The 23,503-nt window shown below is 38.6% G+C and overlaps 1 protein-coding gene across 1 annotated transcript in view; it reads left to right on the top strand.

Moving 5' to 3' along the window:
• Positions 1–23,503, top strand: part of LOC108677536 — a 50,616-nt gene that overhangs the window by 3,021 nt on the left and 24,092 nt on the right. The window contains exon 2 of the mRNA XM_047885770.1: positions 14,497–15,814. Within this exon, the coding sequence (XP_047741726.1) occupies positions 14,614–15,814 (1,201 nt within the window). The 5' untranslated portion in view covers positions 14,497–14,613. The remainder of the gene's footprint in view (positions 1–14,496; positions 15,815–23,503) is intronic.

Below are 23,503 nucleotides of genomic sequence, written 5' to 3'. Positions count from 1 at the left end.
TATACGCGCGGCATCTTAAATGTCGCTCTGCACACGTAATAATATTTTAATAATTTTAAATAAAGCAAGCTGGTTCAAGAAAGAGAACATTTCCCTAAAAACTGCAGATGCTTTGAAAGCTTTACCATAGGTTGAATGCAGTCTCCATATAACTTAAAATTACTACCACCTAACGAGTTTTTTTTTAGATTGCCATTGTTTTCTCACCTTAGCATACATTGTGGCAGCGAGCGTGCTCTTTGTGCCGTTTGAAAGCCTCCTCGGGCGCTTGTAGCAGAGCGTGCGTCGCCCATTCATACAATTTACGGTGCACGGCACATTGTTATAAGAAGATCATCTGTGAATGCGTTGCATGTGCATCACAGCAACGATGGTGCGGGTGGTCACTGTATTGCTCCACTCCCCTGACAACGAAAAGGTCCTTGCCGAGCGCTCGTTTCTTCTGGCTCGTTGCTTCTCAAAGCTGCTGCTATGCAATGGCTGCTGTAAACTGCTTGAATAATTTGCTAACTTCATTGCAAGCTGCAAGTATTATGCAGTCACAGCTGCCATCTAAGCATATAAATGCGCGAATATGCACAGGAGAGTCGAAATTTCGCTTGTCTGACTAGCCAGTAGCCAGTGTGGAGTAACGTAAACTGAGACTGTGGCAATAGAAGATTTCTTTACCATGAATATAAATTGCATTTATAGCACATCTCAGGAAACAAATGCGTAAATCAATAACGTTAAACGATCATTTATGAATAATAAGCAAATAAAATAATCCCTGATCGAGAACGTTTAATAGTAATTGATAGAATTTGAGCATTTTGCTTCAATAAATTACTAAATTATTCTTGCATTAAACTAGGAGACACATAAATAGGCCTCCAGTAGCTCGAGTTTTGGTATCACAAGTTACAAAATATAATAAACCTACGAAAATTATTCGCCCGAAGTTCTGCAGTGGTCGCGGAAATTTGTTTTTAGTTTCCTGAGAGAGGCACCAGAAGCAATAGAAAGAGCCATAAGATTCGTCGGTCTCGTGCTGAAAGACCTGCAGGCTTTGCCAGACGCCTTTGTAGTAGAACCGATCCCATAAATACTACCAACTTTGTGAGAAGAACACCAGAAAAATTACTGTTTTGCAGTTCATTAGTAAACAGAGAGAAAATTTTGTCGTCGCCAGCTGGATGTGTTGCAAGGAAGAAAACGAAACTAAAAATAATTGAATTGCACGATTTTTGAAGCGCCGCCATTGACTAAAAACTTGTTTTGTCCTCAAAAAGAGAGACCATCTAAAGCTTATGCGATGATAAGAACTTTACTTTTCCCGAAGAAATCGCAGAAAATTCCACAAGTCCAGCAATTTGCCGTCACATATGAGGCGTTCAAAATCTCGTTACTGCTTCCTACTTCGGCTCACCACCGTAACTACTCCTCGTGCTAAATTTCGCCTTAAAATCTGTGGATTTACGGAACTTCGTAAATTCTGTGACTTTGTTTGCATTAAAATTTTACTGTGTATTTTTAAGAATTATGTGTAATTTTAGTAGACATTTTATTTAAATTGGCTGCGTGAAATTTTTGCGCATACAATAATCCTTTGGATTTCAAAATAAAATATCATCAACTCCGTAACCTCGATGACTATGTTTACAACAGAATTTTTCTGTGCGTTCGTAATGCAATTTCTAATAAATACTTGACATCAGCAACAATGAAGCTCTTGTGAAACCACTATAACATATTACATCGGGTAGACGCGTATCTACGCAGGCAGTATCTGGTAGACGCGTATCTACGCAGGCAGTATCTGGTAGACGCGTATCTACGCAGGCAGTATCTGGTAGACGCGTATCTACGCAGGCAGTATCTGGTTGACGCTCTTTTTGTGCTCGCGAATCATCTTGCCCTGTCCTGGTTCGGCAAGAGGTTAGATTAACTGTGCTACGTCAGCAGTCAGCTCGTGCTGCGGGCAAGAAAATGTTTCACTATTTGGCCAATATGACCCGGTAATTTTTCAGGGTGGTAGAGACCCCACAGCAAGACGGTCTGAGCAGTTCGTTGTTGCTTTAAGTTGTTGTGGACCGCGTCGTTGGCTCCCTAACAAATGTCGCTAATATCAGGACTTGACCGCCAAGTGCAAGACTTTGTTGTTAATGCAGCCACTGAGTTAAACGGTCCTTGGGACTGAAAAACAGGCGGGTAAAATGGGTCCTGTGAAAATGGGCCCCGCAAAGTGGGTACTGTAAAAATGGATCAAGTGAAAATGGGTTTAGTGAAAATGGGTCGTTGTCCAAGTTACACACGCGGTGTGAATGCACTACAACTACCAAATTTTTTAAACTTCGAAGTTCTTACAACCTTGCACTTTTTACGATTCTCTGGCTTTGCACTAAAATATGCAATTTTGCGAAAAATTTTACTTTGTAATCGCACTTGTGCATAAAAAGTGCATTTAATAAATAACAATAAGAATTTCAATCAATATTGACTTGATTGTATTATATGAGCCATACAATTCTGATCTGCTCGTAATTACAGTCATTCTTTACTCTATGAAATTAATGGAGGCATCGTTACTAAGTATAAACCGAAATGCTCATATTTTGAAAATCTTTCTGTAATACACAGCCTAAAATCAATCTTATTTCGATCACTATTGTACAAATTAAAAGCGAAATGGAATAATTTTTATAAAAAATAAGGCTTTCTACCATGGCATAATTTTTTATCATTTATTTCCATCCTGAACTATGAGGCAATGAAACAAAAGAAGGATCAGGCCCAGAATGTAGATCCGCATCAGCTTATGATTCCTCGAAACAGAAGCTGCCACGCCTCTAAATTTTGTTTGAGGGCCGAACGTTTGTATTGAGCTCCGGCGTAGACTAAATACGAAGGGAGCTAAAGAATTAGCACGCGCCAACCTCTCAGATCTTCTCCTTCATTATCTTCCTTTCATAATTTCAGTGCGGTAATAAACTAGTTTTGAGTCAATACAAAAAATAAAGAATATCTTCACAATTAACCATAATGTTAAGAAAATGTAGGAGATGCTAGAGAATTTGTCTAATAATTTATTATTATTTCTAATAATTTAGCGGAGAAAATTGCAAAATTTCCAGGCTATTTGTCAATTTGCCGACTTTGCAATTGGAAAAACTTGGCAAATAAAATAAAGTCGAGTCACATCTCAAAATAGAGTCGAGTCACATCTAATGCTAAAATATTGTTGTAGCGAGCTCTAATCGATGAAAAATGTACATAAAAACGCATTTATTACACTTTTCTCTTAATATGGAATATTCTGATTTATTTAAGGAATTAAAGGGAATGAATCGTAATGAATTCTCTCAACACAACCTACTACAATAAATTGTCCTGTCAAACAGCGAAGTGGCAGTAAACAGTAAGAGCCAATTATTAAACCAAAAATCCTCGATTATTAAAGGATTATATCGTGTTACAGTTAATAGACTTATGACTAATGTGAATGAGTAAAATAAACACTCAAGGATCGCAATACCTCAATAGCTACAGTCATTCTTCAAAACCTCATCGTCAAGACCTACTATGTACTTAAATAAATAGTTTACTTTTGTATTTACTTAAATATCACAAAGCTTCAAACCAGGATATATTTTACAGCACCTCTACATCAACTCTATGATCGCAATGCGTCAAGAAGTTCCACTCACGAGGTCTGGGCCGCAGTCTGCCCAGTCTGCTCAGGAATCTGTCGTTGCAAGTAGCTAAGTGAGTCCTAAACATGCACGGTGTCGTGCTGCACGGCAGTCTGGTGACGGCATCACACTCTTGGATCCATCGCCACGGCATTAAACTACATCGCCCCACTCTGCTGCAGGCAACAGGCCTAAAAACTCAATCAAATGGCAAAACTTTCGACAATTGTTTGTTTAATCTAGAACTATTTTAGCTGTGATGGCGAATTCTGCACAGGCTTGAAATAATTGAATTATTTAAGCATATTGCCTCACCTTCATATATATCACTGCCGTTAATATGATGAGATTTGCTCGGTCTAATCTAAAATGTTCTTCACAATTTTATTTACCAGACTCATAGAAACATTTCCCATCTTTGAGGCAAATATATGATGACAAAATATTATGAGCAAATTCTTTTTCTGCTATTTGAACGGTCAACACGCATTTATTATGGAATAAACCATTCCCAGATTATCTTTCATAACGAATACTAATGGCATGGAACACAATCGAGCAAATAATCATTTAAAAATAATTATTTACTTACTGCAATTTGCTAGTTGTATAGACCACAAACCACAAACTGGTTAAACTTACTTATTTTAAAAATAGGAATCTTATGTTATTTTATTGAACGCTTGCAAAGTCAGGACCGCAGCAAGCTGCGAGATGCCGCTCGAATCGACGAATAATAAAAAAGAATCATTTGTTTACTTACTGTAATTTTCTAGTGCTATAGACCACGAAACAAAACACGATTAAATTTACCTAATCTTAAAAATGCACATTTTATGGATTATTGAAGCGATCGCACAGCAAGCGGCCACACGCCGCCCGACATGATCGGATCACAAGCAAGATTGGCATAGCATCTTAACAGGATCGCGTCCACGGGACCAATTCCCCTTTATTGCGGCACCTGCAAATAAAAGCTGAGCGAGCACTGCCTTATCGATATCGGATTTGCTTGCGAATGTGATCAAGATTTTTTACAGCCTCCATACGCTCCAGATTGGCGGTTATTCGTAGAACGGCCGCGCCCGATCCATACTCGGGGAAATGTATGGGCAAAATTGTCCAAATCGTGAAACTTTCTGACCCACAGCACGAGCATAGAACGGATATATCACTGATACGCCCTAGTGTCGGGCCAAACTGGGTCAGAATGGCTCACACAAAGGCAAAAAGGGCATCGCCATTAGGACAATATCCAATTTATTTTTCCGAATGCACCTATCAATCGCAGGAGAGCGAGGTACAGAAAAATGTGCACATTATATTTTTACCATGGTAATATGCAAGCACTTCCCTTCCTCGTGACCTGTTTGTACACTTTATACTTTTAAACTTCATGGAAATTAATCTTCATGGAGTTCTGTGATTTATTAAAGACTGTCCACGAGTTTGGAAGATGTTTCGCGGTTAAAAATAATTTCGAAAGTTCGCAATAATAAATTTGAATCCAACGCTCCAACATATTTTAATGTTGGAGTTTGATTTGGTTCAAGGGAATAAAAATTTGGGTTCACTGGAGCTTACGTACATCAAAACCAACACAGCGTCTAATCCTAAGTTAATTCTCTCAAAGTAAGTTTATAAACACACAACATTTAATGAAGATGAATTTCAAATCGAAGTACGTATACGGCAATACCAACTAACTTGTTTGATACCCTTTATTGCGCTTTTTGATTTTATGTGAGAAAAATGCAAATTTATGTGAACCAAATTCAGAAAAAAAACATTCGATATGACGACGAATAATTTCCTATCCGGCGTAGAAATACGAGTATTAACAACTATAGTGCGTGTCAGCGTCCATCCGTGCGTGATAAGTGTAGGGATGAATCCTGATGGGCTGGCTGGACAGTTGGCTGAAATATTTAGCAAAGACCTGTTAAGATTTTTCGTCCGAAACCAAGATTATTCGTGGGTATAGAAGAAAGATATCTTAAGAACTTATCAAATAAATCAACTAAAAATAAAGCCAACGAAATTTCCAACATTTCCAACGTGAATTTTTCAATTTTTTCCAAGACTTGCTACATCATCAGGCCAACCGTACCCGACGATAAATTTTCTGAAACGATAAATTTACGGTAGAGAGTCAAAGCCTAAATTTGTACGTAGCCATAAAACGAAGGGGAAATTTCAAGCACTGAAAATGGAAGTTAAAAACTGTACATTTTCTCTCGGTCACCAGTACGACGCACCGTCAGGCGTTTCTAAGTTTTATCTTTCAGAGCCACCGGCTTCTGAACTTGAAAAACTCGATAAAATTTCGAACAAAATCCTTACTTTTTAACGCTGTAGCTTCTTCGGGGTTTATATTGTCAATAGAACGATTTTACCGCACATTTTTATTATCCGAAAATTTTTCCTTTCTTTGTCTACGGTTGAAGACAAATCGAAATCGTAAATTTCTTCGACTGATATGCAGTGCCCGTTTTAACGAAATCTTAAGTTAACTCTTAACTCTCTTAACTTTCTTAGGAGCTTGACTCCAAATTAACCTAGTCCATTAAGAACATACCGAATTTTCTTTTTAATTTGTATGTATTTCAATTTGCTACTGCTATTTCCGTGCTATTCGAAAATGTCCTCCATTCCACAAAAAATAGTTTTATACATTTCTTAATAAATAATCCAGAATTCCACCGTGCATGATCGGCGATGCTCTTATCTAGCAGAAGACTGATCGAGGGCAAGCAGCGCGAAAACAACCGGTATTGATCGCTAGAATATGCGCGGTCATGGCAGAGTAGAAAAATACCCAGAAAAACTTAACTACCAAATAGCGAGAAAAAATTAGTCAGAAAATAACCATAAAAGCTTAAATTAACAAATAGCCAGGAAAAATGAGTTATAAAATAGCCCTATAAACTTAACTAGCAAATAGCTGAAAAATAAGCCAAAAAATAGCCCTAAAAACTCAAGTAGCAAATAGCCAGAAAAAATTAGCCATAAAATAGCTAGAAAAACTTAGTCAGAAAATAGCCTGAAAACTTAGCCAGGAAATAGACACAGAAACGTATAAAATAGTAAGAAGAACTTGCAATCTATGCGGTATGGGCCGATGACCCCGAAAAAAATCTATAAACCTCATTTAAAGGATAACGTTTAAAGAATATTCCTGGACACTATAACTGCGGTTGCACACCGCGAAGGAAAGTTAATTGATAATGCGTTGTAAAAACCAACGATTGTAAAAAGTACCATTGATGCACAAGCGTCAACTGCAAGTCAGAAGAGTATCATCGTGCCGGACTAAACTGGGTCAGGATGTCCCACACAAGGTAAAAATGCATCGCTATTTAGACAAAGTTTCACTCATTTCCCTGAGCACATATACTACATATTGAATGCAACCCCATTAGACCCTTCGGGCAAAAGACGTTGAAATAACGATGATTACGCGTTAATTCCTTTGAAGCAACGTTGATTACGGGTTGATTTTGTTTAAACAACGTTGCCTACGCGTTGACTTCGTTGAAATAAGGTTTATTCAAGGTTAATTCGGCGTTTGATTTCAGGTATACGGAGAGGAGATTTGGTAGAACTTGGCTCACCGCGACGCTCTGTTAGACTTAGAACCATCGTGCGATGGTATACAAGATGGTTCCAATGTCACTATTAGATGTCAGTAGTAGACATACTGGTCACTAATACATGCCAGTAGTGGACAAACTGGTCACTAATACATGCCAGTAGTGGACAAACTGGTCACTAATACATGCCAGTAGTGGACAAACTGGTCACTATTACATGCCAGTAGCAGACAAACGTGTAACTATTAAATGCCGGTGTCGCCAAAGGCCACTATTAAATTCCACAAATGGACATTGGCCATGATAGAGTGCACGGTTTTATCTCGATGTTGATGAGATGCATGAGTCAGGTAGGCGGGAGTGAGGGCGATCGGTTAGAGCACCATTGCACCGTGGAGCGATGCTTGTGTAAGAAGTCTTGCACCGTGGAGCGATGCTCGTGTAAGGAGTCTTGCACCATGGAGCGATGCTCGCGTAAGAAGTCTTGCACCGTGGAGCGATGCTCGTGTAAGGAGTCTTGCACCATGGAGCGATGCTCGCGTAAGAAGTCTTGCACCGTGGAGCGATGCTCGTGTAAGGAGTCTTGCACCGTGGAGCGATGCTCGTGTAAGGAGTCTTGCACCATGGAGCGATGCTCGTGTAAGGAATCTTGCACCGTGGAGCGAGGTTCGTGTTAAGCCCACATAAACTGAACCTGATGAATGAATACGCCATCTTGAAGATCAAAGGAATTCGGAAGCCCCGCAATATTCACTCTCTTGAGCGACAAAAAGAGTGCGTGAGCGCAGGAATGAATCACTAAAATGCGAGTCATAATTTAGGGTGTATACTGCGCAAAATCACACAGAATTATTCAAGTGTTTTTTAACGTAAGAGATTCTTTCACAAACTGCAGAAATTTGCGTTCCTCCATAATTTAATAAAAATAAGCCTTGCAATAAAATCCTTGTAAAACGTCATGCCTGCTATTTTAGCACACAAAAGTTCACTTGTACCAAACGGTTGATGCGAGTTTCTAATGCTCTTTCTTAAAAGTTCACGTTGATTTTTGCATAATTAGTAGAACCACTGGCGCAGTAAAACTCTAATGTATTTTTTTTTAACAATTTACGTTAAATTGTCCTTTTCACCTTATATTCCTGTTTACTTCATACCCTAGCTAGCAATCATTCGGGCGTCTTCTAGAAAAATTAGATTATTCTTCTATTCGAAATGAGGAATTATAAATTTTCTCCAGTTCAGAAAGCTTTGAAGTCTTATAATGCGACTACAAAAACTATTATTAAAGACTTATTATCGACTTGTATATTATGCTATCTCAAATCACGAGCAATGATTACTCTGATCCAGGAAATTAAAGCTATGGACATGACAATTTCGAGTCTTCAGAATGCAGACTAAGAGGAAGGTAAAGAGTTCAATTTTTTTCATGGATTCCACTTCTTGATCCTGAAGTTATTCACTCAAGACATTTTAGCAATCAAAGATTAAATATTCATTACTAAAAATTTGTCCTTTTCCAAATGATTTTCGTAAGAATTATCCAGAACTTTTAATTTTTCCATTTGGAAATACATGAATAGGCAGCAATTCGTCCAATGATGAATGGATCAATTCATGAATTGATGCAATTCATCCGAGAATAGCTTTAGAGTGATTATGGAACTGAAGAATACCCTAAAAATAATTAAATAATTGCACTGCTTTATAAAGAGCATTGTTTGTTATTTACCATCCTGCTTAATATATCAAGATTTTATGGCTGCATATACATGCATATGCATATGTACAAGACACTTTAGCTCGTAAATAAAGCTTGGCACGCGCTTCTTGTTCAGCCTCGCCTCTTGAGCCGGCAAAACTCCGGCGCCTTCGCTAAAGCCGGGACCAAAAATTGCAAGTTTCCTCAAGTTATTTATGTAAGCTAAAACGTTTTGAAACTTCGAAGAAGTTGGGAGCTCCTATGATCAAGTCTTCCAGAACAAGGGGCGTGAAACTTAAATGCCCGGAACATGACGTACTTACTTCATTAGTTTGCTTAACTAAATCGAAAGTTCACCAATGACGATATAGTGAATTTGTTTTACGTGTTCTTTGTTTTTAAATTCCTGGTGAAGTATTTCATAACTAGGCGAGTGAAATCTTTTCTGCAGAGGAGATTTTGAATTTCATGTACACTACAAGCAAAACGTCTGAAAATCTTATGATTAACTGCATTTCTGCGATTTGCTCTGAAGTGCAAGCTGTATTGTTCAACAGATTTCTGTCATTCCAGTAATTACCTCTAGAACCTGTCAAATTTCTGCAATTAGTTGCTTGGAGCGTGGTAGAAAAATTTCGTGGTAGCCTCAAGCTACTTTACTTTACATAATAAATAAAGGTATAATTTCTGAATACTATTGGTTTTTGGTTTTTACGCGATTAAGTACGGAATAGTAATTTTCCAAGCGTAATCGCGTACGAATAACTACTAAACAGAAAAAATGTGAAATAAACGCTATTTTAAGCTGCGTAAATTACTCAAAAAAAAGCCAACTTTTTCAACAAGCTTCTCTCATAACCAACGAAAACTAAAGTCAAACAATCGCCACAAACAAAATCTCCAAGATTAATGGATATAAAAAGCAGGGTTTTTCTGAGGCGACAATAATTCAAGACAGTTGATGGATGCCCTCGACATATCCAGGCGATGCGGTCACGAATATAAAAAGCTGCTTTTGACGGCTGGAATCGGTTAGATTGGCGCCCTGGCGGCTGCTTATCATTCGACGTCTGCTTATCATTCGACGGCTGCTAATCATTCGGTAGCTGCTTATCCTTCCGATCCAACAATAGCCTCAGCACATAATGGATGTGACCCTCAATGATAGCTTGGGCTGCAGAGGGTCGTTATCATCTGCGAGGAACTGATTTGTAGCTGGGAGAGTAAGCTGAATGTTGTCTTTCGGTGCATGACTTTTTTAAACTTTCAAAACCGATAATAGTGAATGCGAGCACTGAATTTTTATTGTACGTGCAATCGTTATACAAAGCACTTTTTTTCGTCAATGAAATTATTAAACTAATATAACAGTGTTTCAAGATTATTTTCAAATCAATGATCGTAAATCTACTCAATCAGGCTAGTGCAACACTGCTTCAAAAACTATTCTCAAATCACTAATCCTAAATGAAGTTGAAGTTACACTTAAAGATGCGACTCATACCCCGCAGCATAAAATGTGAATAAATTCGTAAGATAAGTTAAAAAACATTTCCTAATTCCTGCATTACCAAACGCGAGGTATAATGGTTCTTATTCGGTTTTACGAGCGACAGATTTCGAAAAACTTCATAATATTCCTCGAAAAACTTTATTAGATTTCTAAAAAAGTATTATAATATTTCAACGAAAGTTCATTCAATTTGTAATAAGTAAATACAGCAACTGGGTGTGGGTGGCGTGAATGTATCAACTCAAGACCCAAAGCACGTACACATGGAATTGTATAACGAACTCTGAAGGACAGAAGGAACACTGTGATGTTCTGCAGACATAATCCTGTTGCACTTTCATTACCAGACACGCAGATTAAGGTGATCGAGCAAACGATGTTGTCCACAGACGCGTTCTGCAGATGGCAGACAACTTTTGTTTATGGCTATTTCTTCGGTGTCCAGCTGCCTGCTGCAGATGGCATAGCAAACCGCTGTCTGTTTACATCTTCTCAGCAAGCATTGCCATCTCTCTGTGTTTTAACGTACGGTATACAAAAGACACAGAGATGCTTCAACACCTCATTTTAGTTCGACTGTTTGAGAACCGAAATCTTTGATCGCAAAGAAGGAGAAATAAACACTCTTAAATACTTAACTAAAATTTAAAAACGACGCAAAAGTTTACGATAAACCATAGTTTTATTAATTTACAAAAGCACAATATCCAAAACTACCAATACTACCAATATCCAAAACTACCAATACTACGCATTTACTACCGTAGATGCGTAATGGTGATAATAGTGAAAAAATTAAACAGTTGCCCGACTCCGCAATAAATACCGCCAATGACTCGAGGAGCACGTAAATCAGCCTCTCTATGTCTGTTTCAGCTCAAGGTTTGAAGGGCAGCCTCGGAGTAGCTTGAAAGCTCGGCCAATAATTCTCATACTTTAAGGCGAGTAGAAGTTTGAAAGTAAATTCTTAATAGAAGCCGATTTCGATCTGGTGGCTAAGCAGACCCCGAATATCTTCAAGTGTAGCGACTCCGGAACAGAATCCCTTGGCATCAACCAAATTTTGTTAGAGATCCGAGCACGAACACAATTGCGAGCATACCGTTATCCATTTTACATTGCTTTATTCCATTCATCCTTCAACGTATCTTTTGCATCAACAAAAAACAAATAATTAGCAGTATATAATTTTATTCCTAACATCGTAGAAATATAATAAAATGTTTTAAACAAATGGTGTGCCTGTCTCTGCTACATTTCGAAAATGAATTATTGCATCAATTATTTAAATGATAGACCATATAAATTATATAGTCTATCTATACCGAGCAGGTTTCATAGCCTTACCATCCATTTTAATTTTCGGCGACTTGGCCCAATGCTATCCTTCTTGAAATGTTATCAGAATTGAAAAGTAGAGGATTGAGCCAAATGCAACTTAAAGTAGCCCCTCAAATGGCAGATTTCAGTCACGTTCCTCTGCATTTGCAGCGCTGCAAGATCAGAAGACGTGAATCTAAGTACTGCCAAGTCAGACACGAGTTCTTGGTAAGCATGTAACAAGTTCGGTAAGCTGATGCATTTCTCCTTCCGTCGAAGCTGGCAGGAATCGCTCGCAAGATTCAGCAGTCTCTCCGTGACCAGAAGTATTAGCATTTAGACTGCATTTCCGCTCCTGTCGACAGGGTTCTGTTCCATGGGCTAATATTAGTGCAAGTGCCTTACGGATTGTTGGAGTACGTGATAAAGAAATGAACGCGATATCGGCTACAGGGCAGTCAGGATTTCATCTTAAATCCCTTGGCCTCACTGATTGGTCGATGAAACTCTACGACCCAACGCCAGGTCTCGCATTGGAAAATACATCGAAAATCTCGAAATAAAATGAGAACAGAACTATCGAAGGCTTTGAGTCAAACCTGAAATTAGATGATTTAATTGAGTAAAGTAAAAAATAGCTGAGAACACATGCGTTCAACACAAGCATTTTTGTCAAGATTTTACGTGGATTTCCATGCAAGTGTTTCATTACTTGCTGTAGCTAAAATCAAGAGTTCTAACCAAATTCAGCACGACATTCAAGCAGTAAAACAAAGCTTACACATTCATTTAATACTATTAAAAGCTATGTTATAAAAAATTGGGCATACAGAAAACTACTTTTCATTGCATCGCGAAAAAACTCGTAGATATACGTGCAAAATGTTCTCATTCCCATTACTTTCTTTTAGCAAAGCGACAGAAAAAGATTCACCATAAATCATTTGGTTTCCCCGACCGGACATCGGACCACGCACCTACAAACCATGAGTTCCACACCCGGCAACCAGCAAAAGAAGTCCATCAATAATTCTGTAACGATTTTTTCCTGTTTCTTTAGGGTAAGACATTGCGTGATGGCAGTCGCTTTACCTCAGCCCGATTGTGAAGCCTCGAGCACCGTTTGCACAGAACAGAGTGTAAACCTTTCGCCTAACCGGTCAAAGACCAGACTCGTGTACGAATAGTTTCGAGACTCTTTGACGTATGCTGCAATTAATCGAGAAAACTTTATGGGTTTATAAACCTGTGGGGTTCTTTGAATTTTCTAAAAACTTTCCTCATTTTCACTCCAAGCTAGTTACAGTTCCAAATCGCCGGCATATTTTATTTGAGAGTATAGTTCTTTATTCATCACTCTACAATTGACGCACAATTGAAATGGATTCGAAATCTCGACCCTCTTGGTTTTTCTTTAATCCTTTTTTACGGATACATTATCCGCTGCCAATGATATTCGTACCTAAATAGCTGGTAATGTGAATTACCGTCATAAATCTTATGTCTACGAACACAATAACTGCCGTCAATGTCATACGTGTGAAAATGCAAGTTAACAATTATTATTATCATTATCAGACAAAGAACTAAGCCTTCATGAACAGATACTTTAAACTATTTTTTATCATAAACCGTCTTCAATGCAATACGAGTGAAAAAGCTCTCACAGAATAGTGACCGTTAGCAGGAAAAGGTCCGCACAGGCGCCGTGGTCGGTAGAACGCAAGTAGTTAGCGACCGACTCGAGTTTTCTTGCCTTGCGTATCATCGCAAATCAGAAGACCATTTGCGCTCCTACAGGCGCTATCCGGGTCGTTACAAATGTAAAAAGGTTCTGAGGGGAAGGCGGGGTGTCGCTCTGTCCCCAAAAAGGTTCTGAAGGGTAGGCGGGGAGTCGTTCTGTCCCCAAAAAGGTTCTGAAGGGAAGGCGGGGTGTCGTTCTGTTCCCAAAAAGATTCTGAAGGGTAGGCGGGGTGCCGTTCTGCCGTTCTCTTCTATACTTGAAAAGACAAATAGCTCGACGATAAGGTTTTATAAATCAATCAATCGGTATGAAAATGGTTTAACAAAACTCACTCACGGAGGTGAAATTCTAAATGAAATATTGAAGAATATTTCACTCAAAAAACGCTCAGCCAAAATTTTCACGGACCGGAATAACCTTCGATTTAGAAACCCCGCGTTTTATTGGTAGGCACGTTGAGTAATTGCCCCGCTGCCCCTCTTTGGAGCACCGTCATATTTTTTATCTGAGCGATGAGGTGTGATCCTTTCCAGTCCGCCCTGGAATTTATCTGCCCATTGAGACCAGCGCACCCAAGGCACGTGCTTCTGGACGCAACCTCAATAAATACCGAGCAAATCCTGCAGCTTCTTAGGTATTGGTTCCGGGGAAAAATTATTCAGTTTGGTATTAGTTGTGTTTGAAAAATAATCACGGGCAAGAGAAGGAAATAATAACGTGAATCCACCAATTCAAACTTTAGACATTTAACTTCATTTTATTTTTAAATAAAAATGCAAATCACAATGAATAATGAAGTTTTCGTGCAATGTTTCTTCGCCTCTACCTCAATAAGTCATTTCCCTGTTTTTCTCCTTACCCCATCTATTTATATATGTATATATAAATATTCCTGGCAGCATTCTGTGAGTTAAAATATGGACTAAAATTAAGGATCCCTATATATTTCTCAGAGTCTGCCGCGACCGAATGGCGGAGCGAACGGCCACTGGGCTCGCAGTTCCGCAGTACCCTACGACCCCCGAGCTGCGGCCGCGAGTTTTGATCAACGTTGCGTGGGCGCAGCCGACATGAGAGGCTCGGCTACGCATCCTTCAGACGATCCGAGTATCGGTGCTTACCGATGCAAGGCAGCCTCAACCATCCTCAGAGGAGGCAGTTTGGGTAATTTGCTCAGCGATGACCAAGATGAAGCCATGAGAGTAAGAAGCATCGAAAACTTCATCGCCGAAGAACGCACCCGGGGCCTCGACGTTGGTGTGGACGGCGCCAAAGAACAACAAGCAGCAGGCGTCTGGCAAAACCTTGGCGGCACTGACAAGCGCGACATATGGGGCAGCAGTAGCCGGCTAGAAGACGAAAAGAATTCCATGGGGTCTAAGGAGAGCTCTCGAGAGTGGGGCAGTTTAGGAAGTCAACTCACCGCTACAACTTTATCAACTCCCACTCGTTATGGCAATAAGAAAATTAATTCGAGAGCCAATAGCGGTGATTTATCGCACATCGAAAATCTTCGAGAAGAGGCAATTGACTCATTAAATGTACAGAATCAGTACGCAGCAGAAGCTAGTTGTAGAGCAGCGCATCGCTTACAACCTCTGCTTCTTCAGTCAAACTACCATGATGAAGCCCCAGCAAATCGTGCCAAAACTTTAAAGAACGCAGAATCACAAACGAAAATCTCTCGAACAGGCTCAACATTTCTCACTGGAGTTAGTGATATAGTTGGAGGGATCATTGGGATGCGATCGTCATTTGGAAATAGATCCGTTAGAAGACGCAGTAAAGCTAAGCGCAAAGCATCCGTAGATCAGAGAGTCTTGTCAAAAAGAAAGGTGAGCTTCGGAAATTTTCGTGGGCGGAGAAAACGAAGTGCAGAGACCAGCAGCACCGAATTTATCGATGAAGGCGGATTTGGTGATAATGCCAGAGAAGGCCATCAGAGAGATGGCATCCAGATGGCGTCGGGTGCAAGTGGCATATTAGTTGAGAGAAGTGGCGTAGTGAGAGAACGTTCTTTAGACAGTGATACCAGACGGACAGATGCTCATTCTGTGGTAACAATGAACAAGAGTGACATTGAGCTGGAAAAAAGATGTAGGAGTTTGTCAAGAAGAAGTATAAGAGTTGAAAGCGGCAGTAATGCTGTTGGTTCGTCGCCTGACAGAAGCGGTCGCTATCACGTCACCGAGTACAGCTTTGACCAGCCGGACTCGCCCTTCGAGGAAGACAAGTACGAGTCCAACGCTCCAGCGACATGCAACAGGAGAGGTAAGCCCAAGTTTAAATTAGAAATAAAACTAGTTGACAAAGTCATACATTTTAGTTGACAAACGAGGAATTATTCAGAAATTTATAATTTTGCTGATTCGAGTAGAATTAATTGATTAGAGGTTTAATTTTGTTTAATTTAAACAATTTCCAATTTTACTATTAATACCACCGATTTTTTATGTATGAGAAATATTTACGCATTTTTATACAACATTTTAAATATGCAGAGGCCAAAAAATGTCGTTACGCATAGTTATTCGCAAATTTTCGCACAAAACTATAAGGTGTGCACTAAACTCAGATATATATTTCTTTAACAGTTACTCTGGTCTTCAACAAAACCTCCTTCAAAGAACCCAAGCCTTACTACACCAGTATATTACTGTACTTGATGTGCGTTTCTGTACACCTTTCCATTGAGGCATAGGGTAATTCACGGAAACTTCCTGTTCTATATTTTACGCAAAGCAGCCAGATGTAGAAAAAAGGCGGGCAGTATTTCATATGCAAGACAAGGTCATGAAGTTTTATGTCCCGCCTGTCCCTGCCACTATACATTGGACAAGTGAGCAGTGTGCGAGGGTGCGCTTGCTGTCGAGGCATACTTCTCTAATGGCCGTTCCGTTATCGCTACTCAACGATCATTCTGTACTCTGTTTCGTATTCGTCCTTCAGGTCGTGTTCTTGATCGGAAATCCGGCCCAATCCCCCGATTTGGCTCCGTGTGAATTTTTATGGGGGTTATCTTAAATCAATTGTTTACAATGATTTGAAGAAGAAGAACACCCGCCTCATTTGAAGAACAACATACGCCAAGCCATCGCCAACATATATACCCGTCAAAATGCTTCAGCGGGTTGAACGGAACGTCAAAATCGACTAACTTAATGCATGGACAATGGGGCCGTCATTTGTCTGATGTTATCTTTAAAACTAAGGGGGGCAAAAACTCAGGTAATATCTTTCGCAATAAAATTTATATTGTAATGATATCTTCAGTGGTTCTTTTTTATTAAACTTTCAAATCAGGAAGTTTCCGTGAATCGCTCTGTTTCTATAGCAATTAATGTACATATATCCATTATTAATAGATGGCAGGATTTACTTGTTTACACACGTGCGATTGATGACCAGAGAATTCGTTGGTTTATATTATCAGGGAGTGGAACTTTTCTTCAGATGACGGTAGATAAAAAGGCAAGTTTCAGAAAGTAGTTTTTCTTTATTAACGACGTTTCGAATGCAACAAACATTCATATTATTAATAGATGGCAGGATTTACTTGTTTACACACGTGCGATTGATGACCAGAGAATTCGTTGGTTTATATTATCAGGGAGTGGAACTTTTCTTCAGATGAAAAAACTACTTTCTGAAACTTGCCTTTTTATCTACCGTCATCTGAAGAAAAGTTCCACTCACTGATAATATAAACCAACGAATTCTCTGGTCATCAATCGCACGTGTGTAAACAAATATATCCATTAGTATAGGTTGGCAAAATTTGTTCCTTTAGCCTTTAGGCAGGTTTCATTGATGGGCTGTATTAATTGATGTACTGATTTAATATATCCATTAATGTACGAATTTTCATTAATGTGTGAATTTCCATTAAGGTACGTATTTCCATTAATGCAGGCATTTCTATTGATGTACGAATTTCCATTGACATACGAATTTCCATTTATATACAAAGTTCCATTCTTGTACATATTTCCATTAATGTACGAATTTCCATCAAGGTGCGTATTTCCATTAATGTAGGCTATTGTATTGATGTAACGTGGTTCTAGTCATCACCCGCACGCCATGCTCGGCAGGATCATCAACGTAACTTTTAATGAACAACTCAGGGGCGGGAGGATCTACTCGCTCATCATCATATCTCCTCACGAGGAAGATGCCACACATCAAAAGAACCAGTCGAAAAAGCACGAGCTTCTTCTGATTGGATGTTGAGGAGCTCGTAAAAGTTTTATCCTGAGAGCAATCTTCCCTTTCGACCGTATTGTCAGTCATCAATTTTGCTGGGAGCGAGAATTAGCTGTTGCTCGGTCCTGTGAATCGCCCAACTTTGCCTTCAAAAGAGAAAGAAGCGATGGCATGCCGTCTGTTTCCTGAAAGATATATTGCGTTTGTTCATGGTGGAATTTTAAAAGATGGTTCATCATTTATATAGAATATTTTTTTCAATAGCTCCTTTGGCGAAAAACTATTTTTAATTTGTGAAAATTATTTCGTAAATACTGCTGTTACTTTACAGATTTGATGTTCCAAATACAAAAAAATATAACACAGTACTCACTGCAGTGAGTGACAGAGAGCGCATTTTCTCGTCGACGAGAACTTGAGGTCACGGACAGACGGACGGACAGACAGACAGACGGACATGGCGAGCACAATAGTGCATTTTTTCCATAAATGAGAAAATACGCTAAAAAGTAAATTGCATCGACGATATTAATTACGTTCGAGTGTAAATCGCTTGCGTACATCTTGAATATTAGTATAAAAATTTCACGAATTTAAGCTGCTAATTTAAGCTAACTTATAACTACGACGAACTATTAAATCTTTCAACTCATACATAAACATTAATTTTATTCTGCAAACTATTCAAATGTCAGTCTCTCCCACTGCTGTTCAGGCATACTTAAAGAACTCGTAATTAACGCTAGTGAAGTTTTAATGGACATACTTAAATCTCAGGCGAGAATCCCGTAGAGTTTTCAGACTATGGCGTCTGCCCCACCAGGCAAATGACGGTCAAACAAAGATTAATTATAAAACGTTGAATTCAGCGTATATTTAACGCCCGATGCCTCTGGGTCATTCATTTGCTTGTAAAAATGAAAAATAGGAAACGCAATGGCAGAAAAATAATATATTGTCGACAAGCTCGTAACCTATACATTTATGGTGTACGGAACTATCTGAATGAATGATACAACAGTTTCTCAATATTTCAGTACTATACATACACAGGATATAAAGTTTTCGGCAACATCTGCGAAATATTCTCGCGCTCTGCACTAATTAGCTCACGTAAAGTCGTCCCGAAACGTTAGCTTACGTAGATTGCAGTGCGTTGCCTTATTAGTGCAGAATCAACGTAATTTTTAACAAGATACTTCAATTCTGGGAAATCATAAGTGTGATAGAATTGCCACAGAAATTATTTCAAGTTCTAAAAAATCTACGCGTATTAAATACTTTGAATGCGATCATTTGCAAACGTTACATGATTCCTTTATTTGGCGTGCGATTTTCGGAAAAGGAATTAAAACTTATTCTTATGTTCTAACTTGAGACTATCCAAAATGATTCTTTATTAAGCTGGGGGATATTTTTAATTTGAGGTGAGGTATAACAGCTATTTTAATATTAAATCTCATGAATGAAATAACTCAAAGTCTAACATCGATCTCGGCTCGAACACGCTCTGTCAAAACAAGGATTTCAATTTAAAAACAAGCCTAAAATATCACTGGACCAGCCGATGAGTCAGCAGCATTTAGAATCAGTAGGAATTTCCTTAGTGGAGCAGCGCGGTCTCTGAAACGATCCCAAATTTGCCCTGGAAAATAGGCCTAAATTTCATTTCCATTTCGTGCGCATTGAGTCTGGCCATGAAATAACTTGACGGACGCCATATTATGAAGGTAATTTCAGTGCCGCATTAAGCAAGTAACCATGGCAGGCTCCAACGGCCGCAACTTCTAAAAGAAGGAGCATCGTTCTTCAACTTTGAGAATGAATTAACTACGCGCTCCATTAACCAGAGGAATTTGTTCCGTTTCAGTCCGTGATGTTGATGGTCAAGACAGCCAAAATATTCTGGACTGTTAAGTTTCTTGGAATAACTTACTGCAATCCAATGCATCAAGAAACAATATATAATACAAGCTTATTACCTGATTTTGTCTTGCGGATGTTGCAGGCAAAATATAACGATCAGGTCCAATACACAGAGAAGTGCAGTCAAAATTTAGATTCCAGTATTGCTGACATTGGTGGTCTTAGTATATTATGTATAATATATATTGGCGTGATGCAGCCAATATATATTATATTTTTGTCAATTTTTCATCGAACATGAGCTCTAAATAAACAACAATTAACTTCCCTCCAGGAAAATGACGTTGAAATTATGTTGATTACAAGTTAATATCGTTGAAACACCGGCAAATCAACGTAATTGCAGCGCCCAAATGTCAGGTAGGAATCCTGCTGTTTTTATGCACAGATCTTATCCGGGAGGCAAAGAGTTCGAATCCCCGGCATGGGAAGATAGGGCAGCGCACGGACGTGGCCGTGGTCGGTGACACTCAAAACTCGGAAAAAATCAAAAGATGTAATCAAAATAAGGTCAAATATGACCAAAATTTTATTATTTTCATGAATAGTCTCGATGCGTCATGTGTTTCCACAAAAACATAATCGGTTTTAAAAAAAGTTATTGTAATTTAGTACACTGTAAAAATATTTAAATAACACCGAGTGATTTTTTGTACAATGAATATTTTTTTTCACGATCCAATGTTTTGTGAAAATCCTTAAAGATCGAAAATGTTTCTAAGCCCATTTATACGCTCGTGAGTCGTTATAATACAAAAGGACTGTTTACTTTATTGATCTTCATCTGAAAAACATCCTCCTCTCCAAAAATTACTCAGCGTTATTTAATATTTTACTACAAAATCTCAGTGTACGTATCATGCGTTGTTGGATCGACCTAAGACATGATGTTACTTATTCATTATAAATTAGAATTTTCTTTTCGAAAACCAGCCTTCAGGTTCGGGAAAACATGTGCGCTCATTCTCAACTTTTCTCCGCTATAGAGTGGCTGATCTCGGCTTGTTTGATCAGATGAAGTACCTGCAACTCCATGATGTGCTGCATGCGCTGAAATCAAATCCAATTTATTTTCAATAGAAAATTCAGCAAATTATTTGCGATGAAAATCAGAGTGACGGACGGACGGTATTGAAAGAAATGAATGGATGTTCCAATGAATGGAAGTGTAAGGGGAACGAGGGGTCGGAGCGCGGAGAAGGGAACCGTCCGGAACAAATACAACTCTGATTTTTGTAAACGAAAAGTATTCCCTGGAGAAATCACACTAAACATTCACGCAGCCTGCCAACAATGAAGCAAATTCTTCGGCTGAAATACTCGGGCATAAAATACGTAACGAGAAACTGTCAAGCCCACGCGTTCCTGACGTGCGAATGCAGGTCTCCTGCGCGCGAAGATTAACCATGACTCCGTTACAATGCAAATATTCAGGATTTAAAGCAGAATTTCTGAAGGAACAGAAAGCTACATAGATGCAGATAGGTGAGCTGTGAACGTAACGATTGAAATTCTCATTCTGGTGCAGCTTGCAGCTATGGGAGCTGAAAATTGATATTTCTGTCATTTCTAGAGCCTATGTTAATATCAACTGAGTTACTGGTGAACTCTAATATATTGCAAACTCTAACATGTTGGAAGCGTTGTTATACAAGAAAAAAAAAACTTTGAGAAAAGGCATGAGCAATTTTAGAATGTTCAAACTCAGATACTAATATAAGTGTTGAACTGAACCCACGTCAAAAGGCTTCCATTAGAATTTTCCCGGAGATAATATCGCAATATTACAATTGTGACGCACGCCGATTTCTACAAAGCATCAAATTTGGCGCCAGAGAAATCCCATATACTGAAGACGGTAGAATAACATGCATCTTCACTCAAAGAAATTACTGTGTCATATTGTCCGTGTAAAGACACACTTATTTCACGTAACACTGACTGATACGTAGTTTTCCGGGCCAAACTTAGTAAGGATGACTCTCAAAGAGCAAAAAGGCATCGATATTTGGACAATATGCCACTCATTTATCTGCGTGTATCGGCTTCTTCGGTGACCACACGACACGCCGCTTATTGCAGCACAGTTTGCAACGACCACGACATGCAATCATATGTTCATCACAGCGAGAGATACCTCGTCGTCTTCTGCATCGAGCTCATCGAAAATCACTGTATTCTGAGATGTGGGACTGAAGATTATCTTTTAGTTGAACGATATTGAATTGTCAATCCATACGCTGATGATATACGCATATTCTAAATCGGCCTCGAGACTTAATAATGAGATCATAACCAAGTTAGCTGATCGGTATGAGTTGCATTTAGGCTACCGTAAACAAATTTGTTTGCAAATAAACGACAACTATGGATGAACTTAGCATCGCGAAAAGTTATAATAGGTTCGAAAACCGAATTGATATTTGCTCACGTTCAAACGTTGGCATCATTCTAAAAACAAGGTTGAATTGCTTCAGTATGAATACTTACCATATAGGTAAACTATTTTTAAAATTTGTACAATAAATTCACAAATAACGGTGTATTAATTTTTTTCATACTCCAGCTTTTTAAAAAAACTTCAAGTTTTAGAGATACAAGTTAAGTCAACTAAATTTCGCTAGTGTCAAAGTAAACATAGATAGATTCGAAGTTGTCAGTTTGAGAGTGCTCAGTGTGACAACTTGCAATATTTAGGACATAAAAATTTTCATCGATAACTCACATTATAAATGGGGTCTTGCAATAAAAATACGTATCTAACACAACAAATTTTTGCCACGGTCTCAAAATTACATGTATTTCTTAAGAAAACCATTCCATGACATATGCATCGAGAGCTGCCCGTCAATAGCGCAGCCGAGCATGAATTCAATGCCATCCAAAAGGGTGAGGTGCATTCGATCTTGGTGGTATTTCCAAGGCATAGCGAATGAAAATGTCGCAGAAATAGTGGCTCCGATAACAAAAAGTTCAGCAGCCAGAATGGAAATCAATGCGCGCCACCCGACGTGATGCTGGGGGATGACACCTTGATGATCATGCCTCCAAGTTCATCCCTAGCGACTTGGCATTACATTCATTTGGAAAATGTGATTACATGCTAATTTAAGCTACAATTTTTTCTGTATAAACAGATGTTTAAAGTCATAATACATTCAATGAAAACGAATTTATTGTTGTAATCGTTGTTTTTGATAATTTTATAATTTTCACCGAGAGCATTTCGGAGGCCAGCGCCATGTTCAGTTTATAAAATCACGCGTAATTAAAACAGTTTATTTCAGGAAGTCTACCAAAAAATTCATAAGCCAAAGTCCCCAATCCCCATAAATAAAAGAGCTGCATAAAAATGCATGCAATTCTGCTTACTATTAAATTAAAAGCATAATTTTTTCATATAAGCTTATTCTGCCATGATTTACTTGTAGGTCAATGCACCCTCCATGCTACGTTAATTTAATGTACGGTAATGTGTATTATTATTCTTTAGACAAAAATATTCCCATTGCTTACTCATTCTGTGTATTTGTTGTTTTTCACCGTACTTTTCAGTAAACGTTATAGATTCGATAACAGAGCTGTTCGCCGAAACCCTTTATGAACAATATACGCTATATTTCTTACAATTTCCTTCACTTCAAAATGTTTAGCTGTAGACTATTTGAACTCCCATCTTTATTAACACAAAACACTAATCAACCAATAACGGACAATATCAATATTTCAGCAAATTTCAAAAATGCATTACATAAAATTTAAATAGTACATAACTGAACGGAAATTTTCAGCAGACATTTATAATTATTTACACGAAGTGAAATAATG

Source organism: Hyalella azteca, unplaced genomic scaffold (genome assembly GCF_000764305.2).
Source record: "Hyalella azteca isolate HAZT.00-mixed unplaced genomic scaffold, Hazt_2.0.2 contig3075, whole genome shotgun sequence".
NCBI classification, from domain to species: Eukaryota; Metazoa; Arthropoda; class Malacostraca; order Amphipoda; family Hyalellidae; genus Hyalella; species Hyalella azteca.
This window is presented reverse-complemented; position numbering and strand designations above follow the sequence as displayed.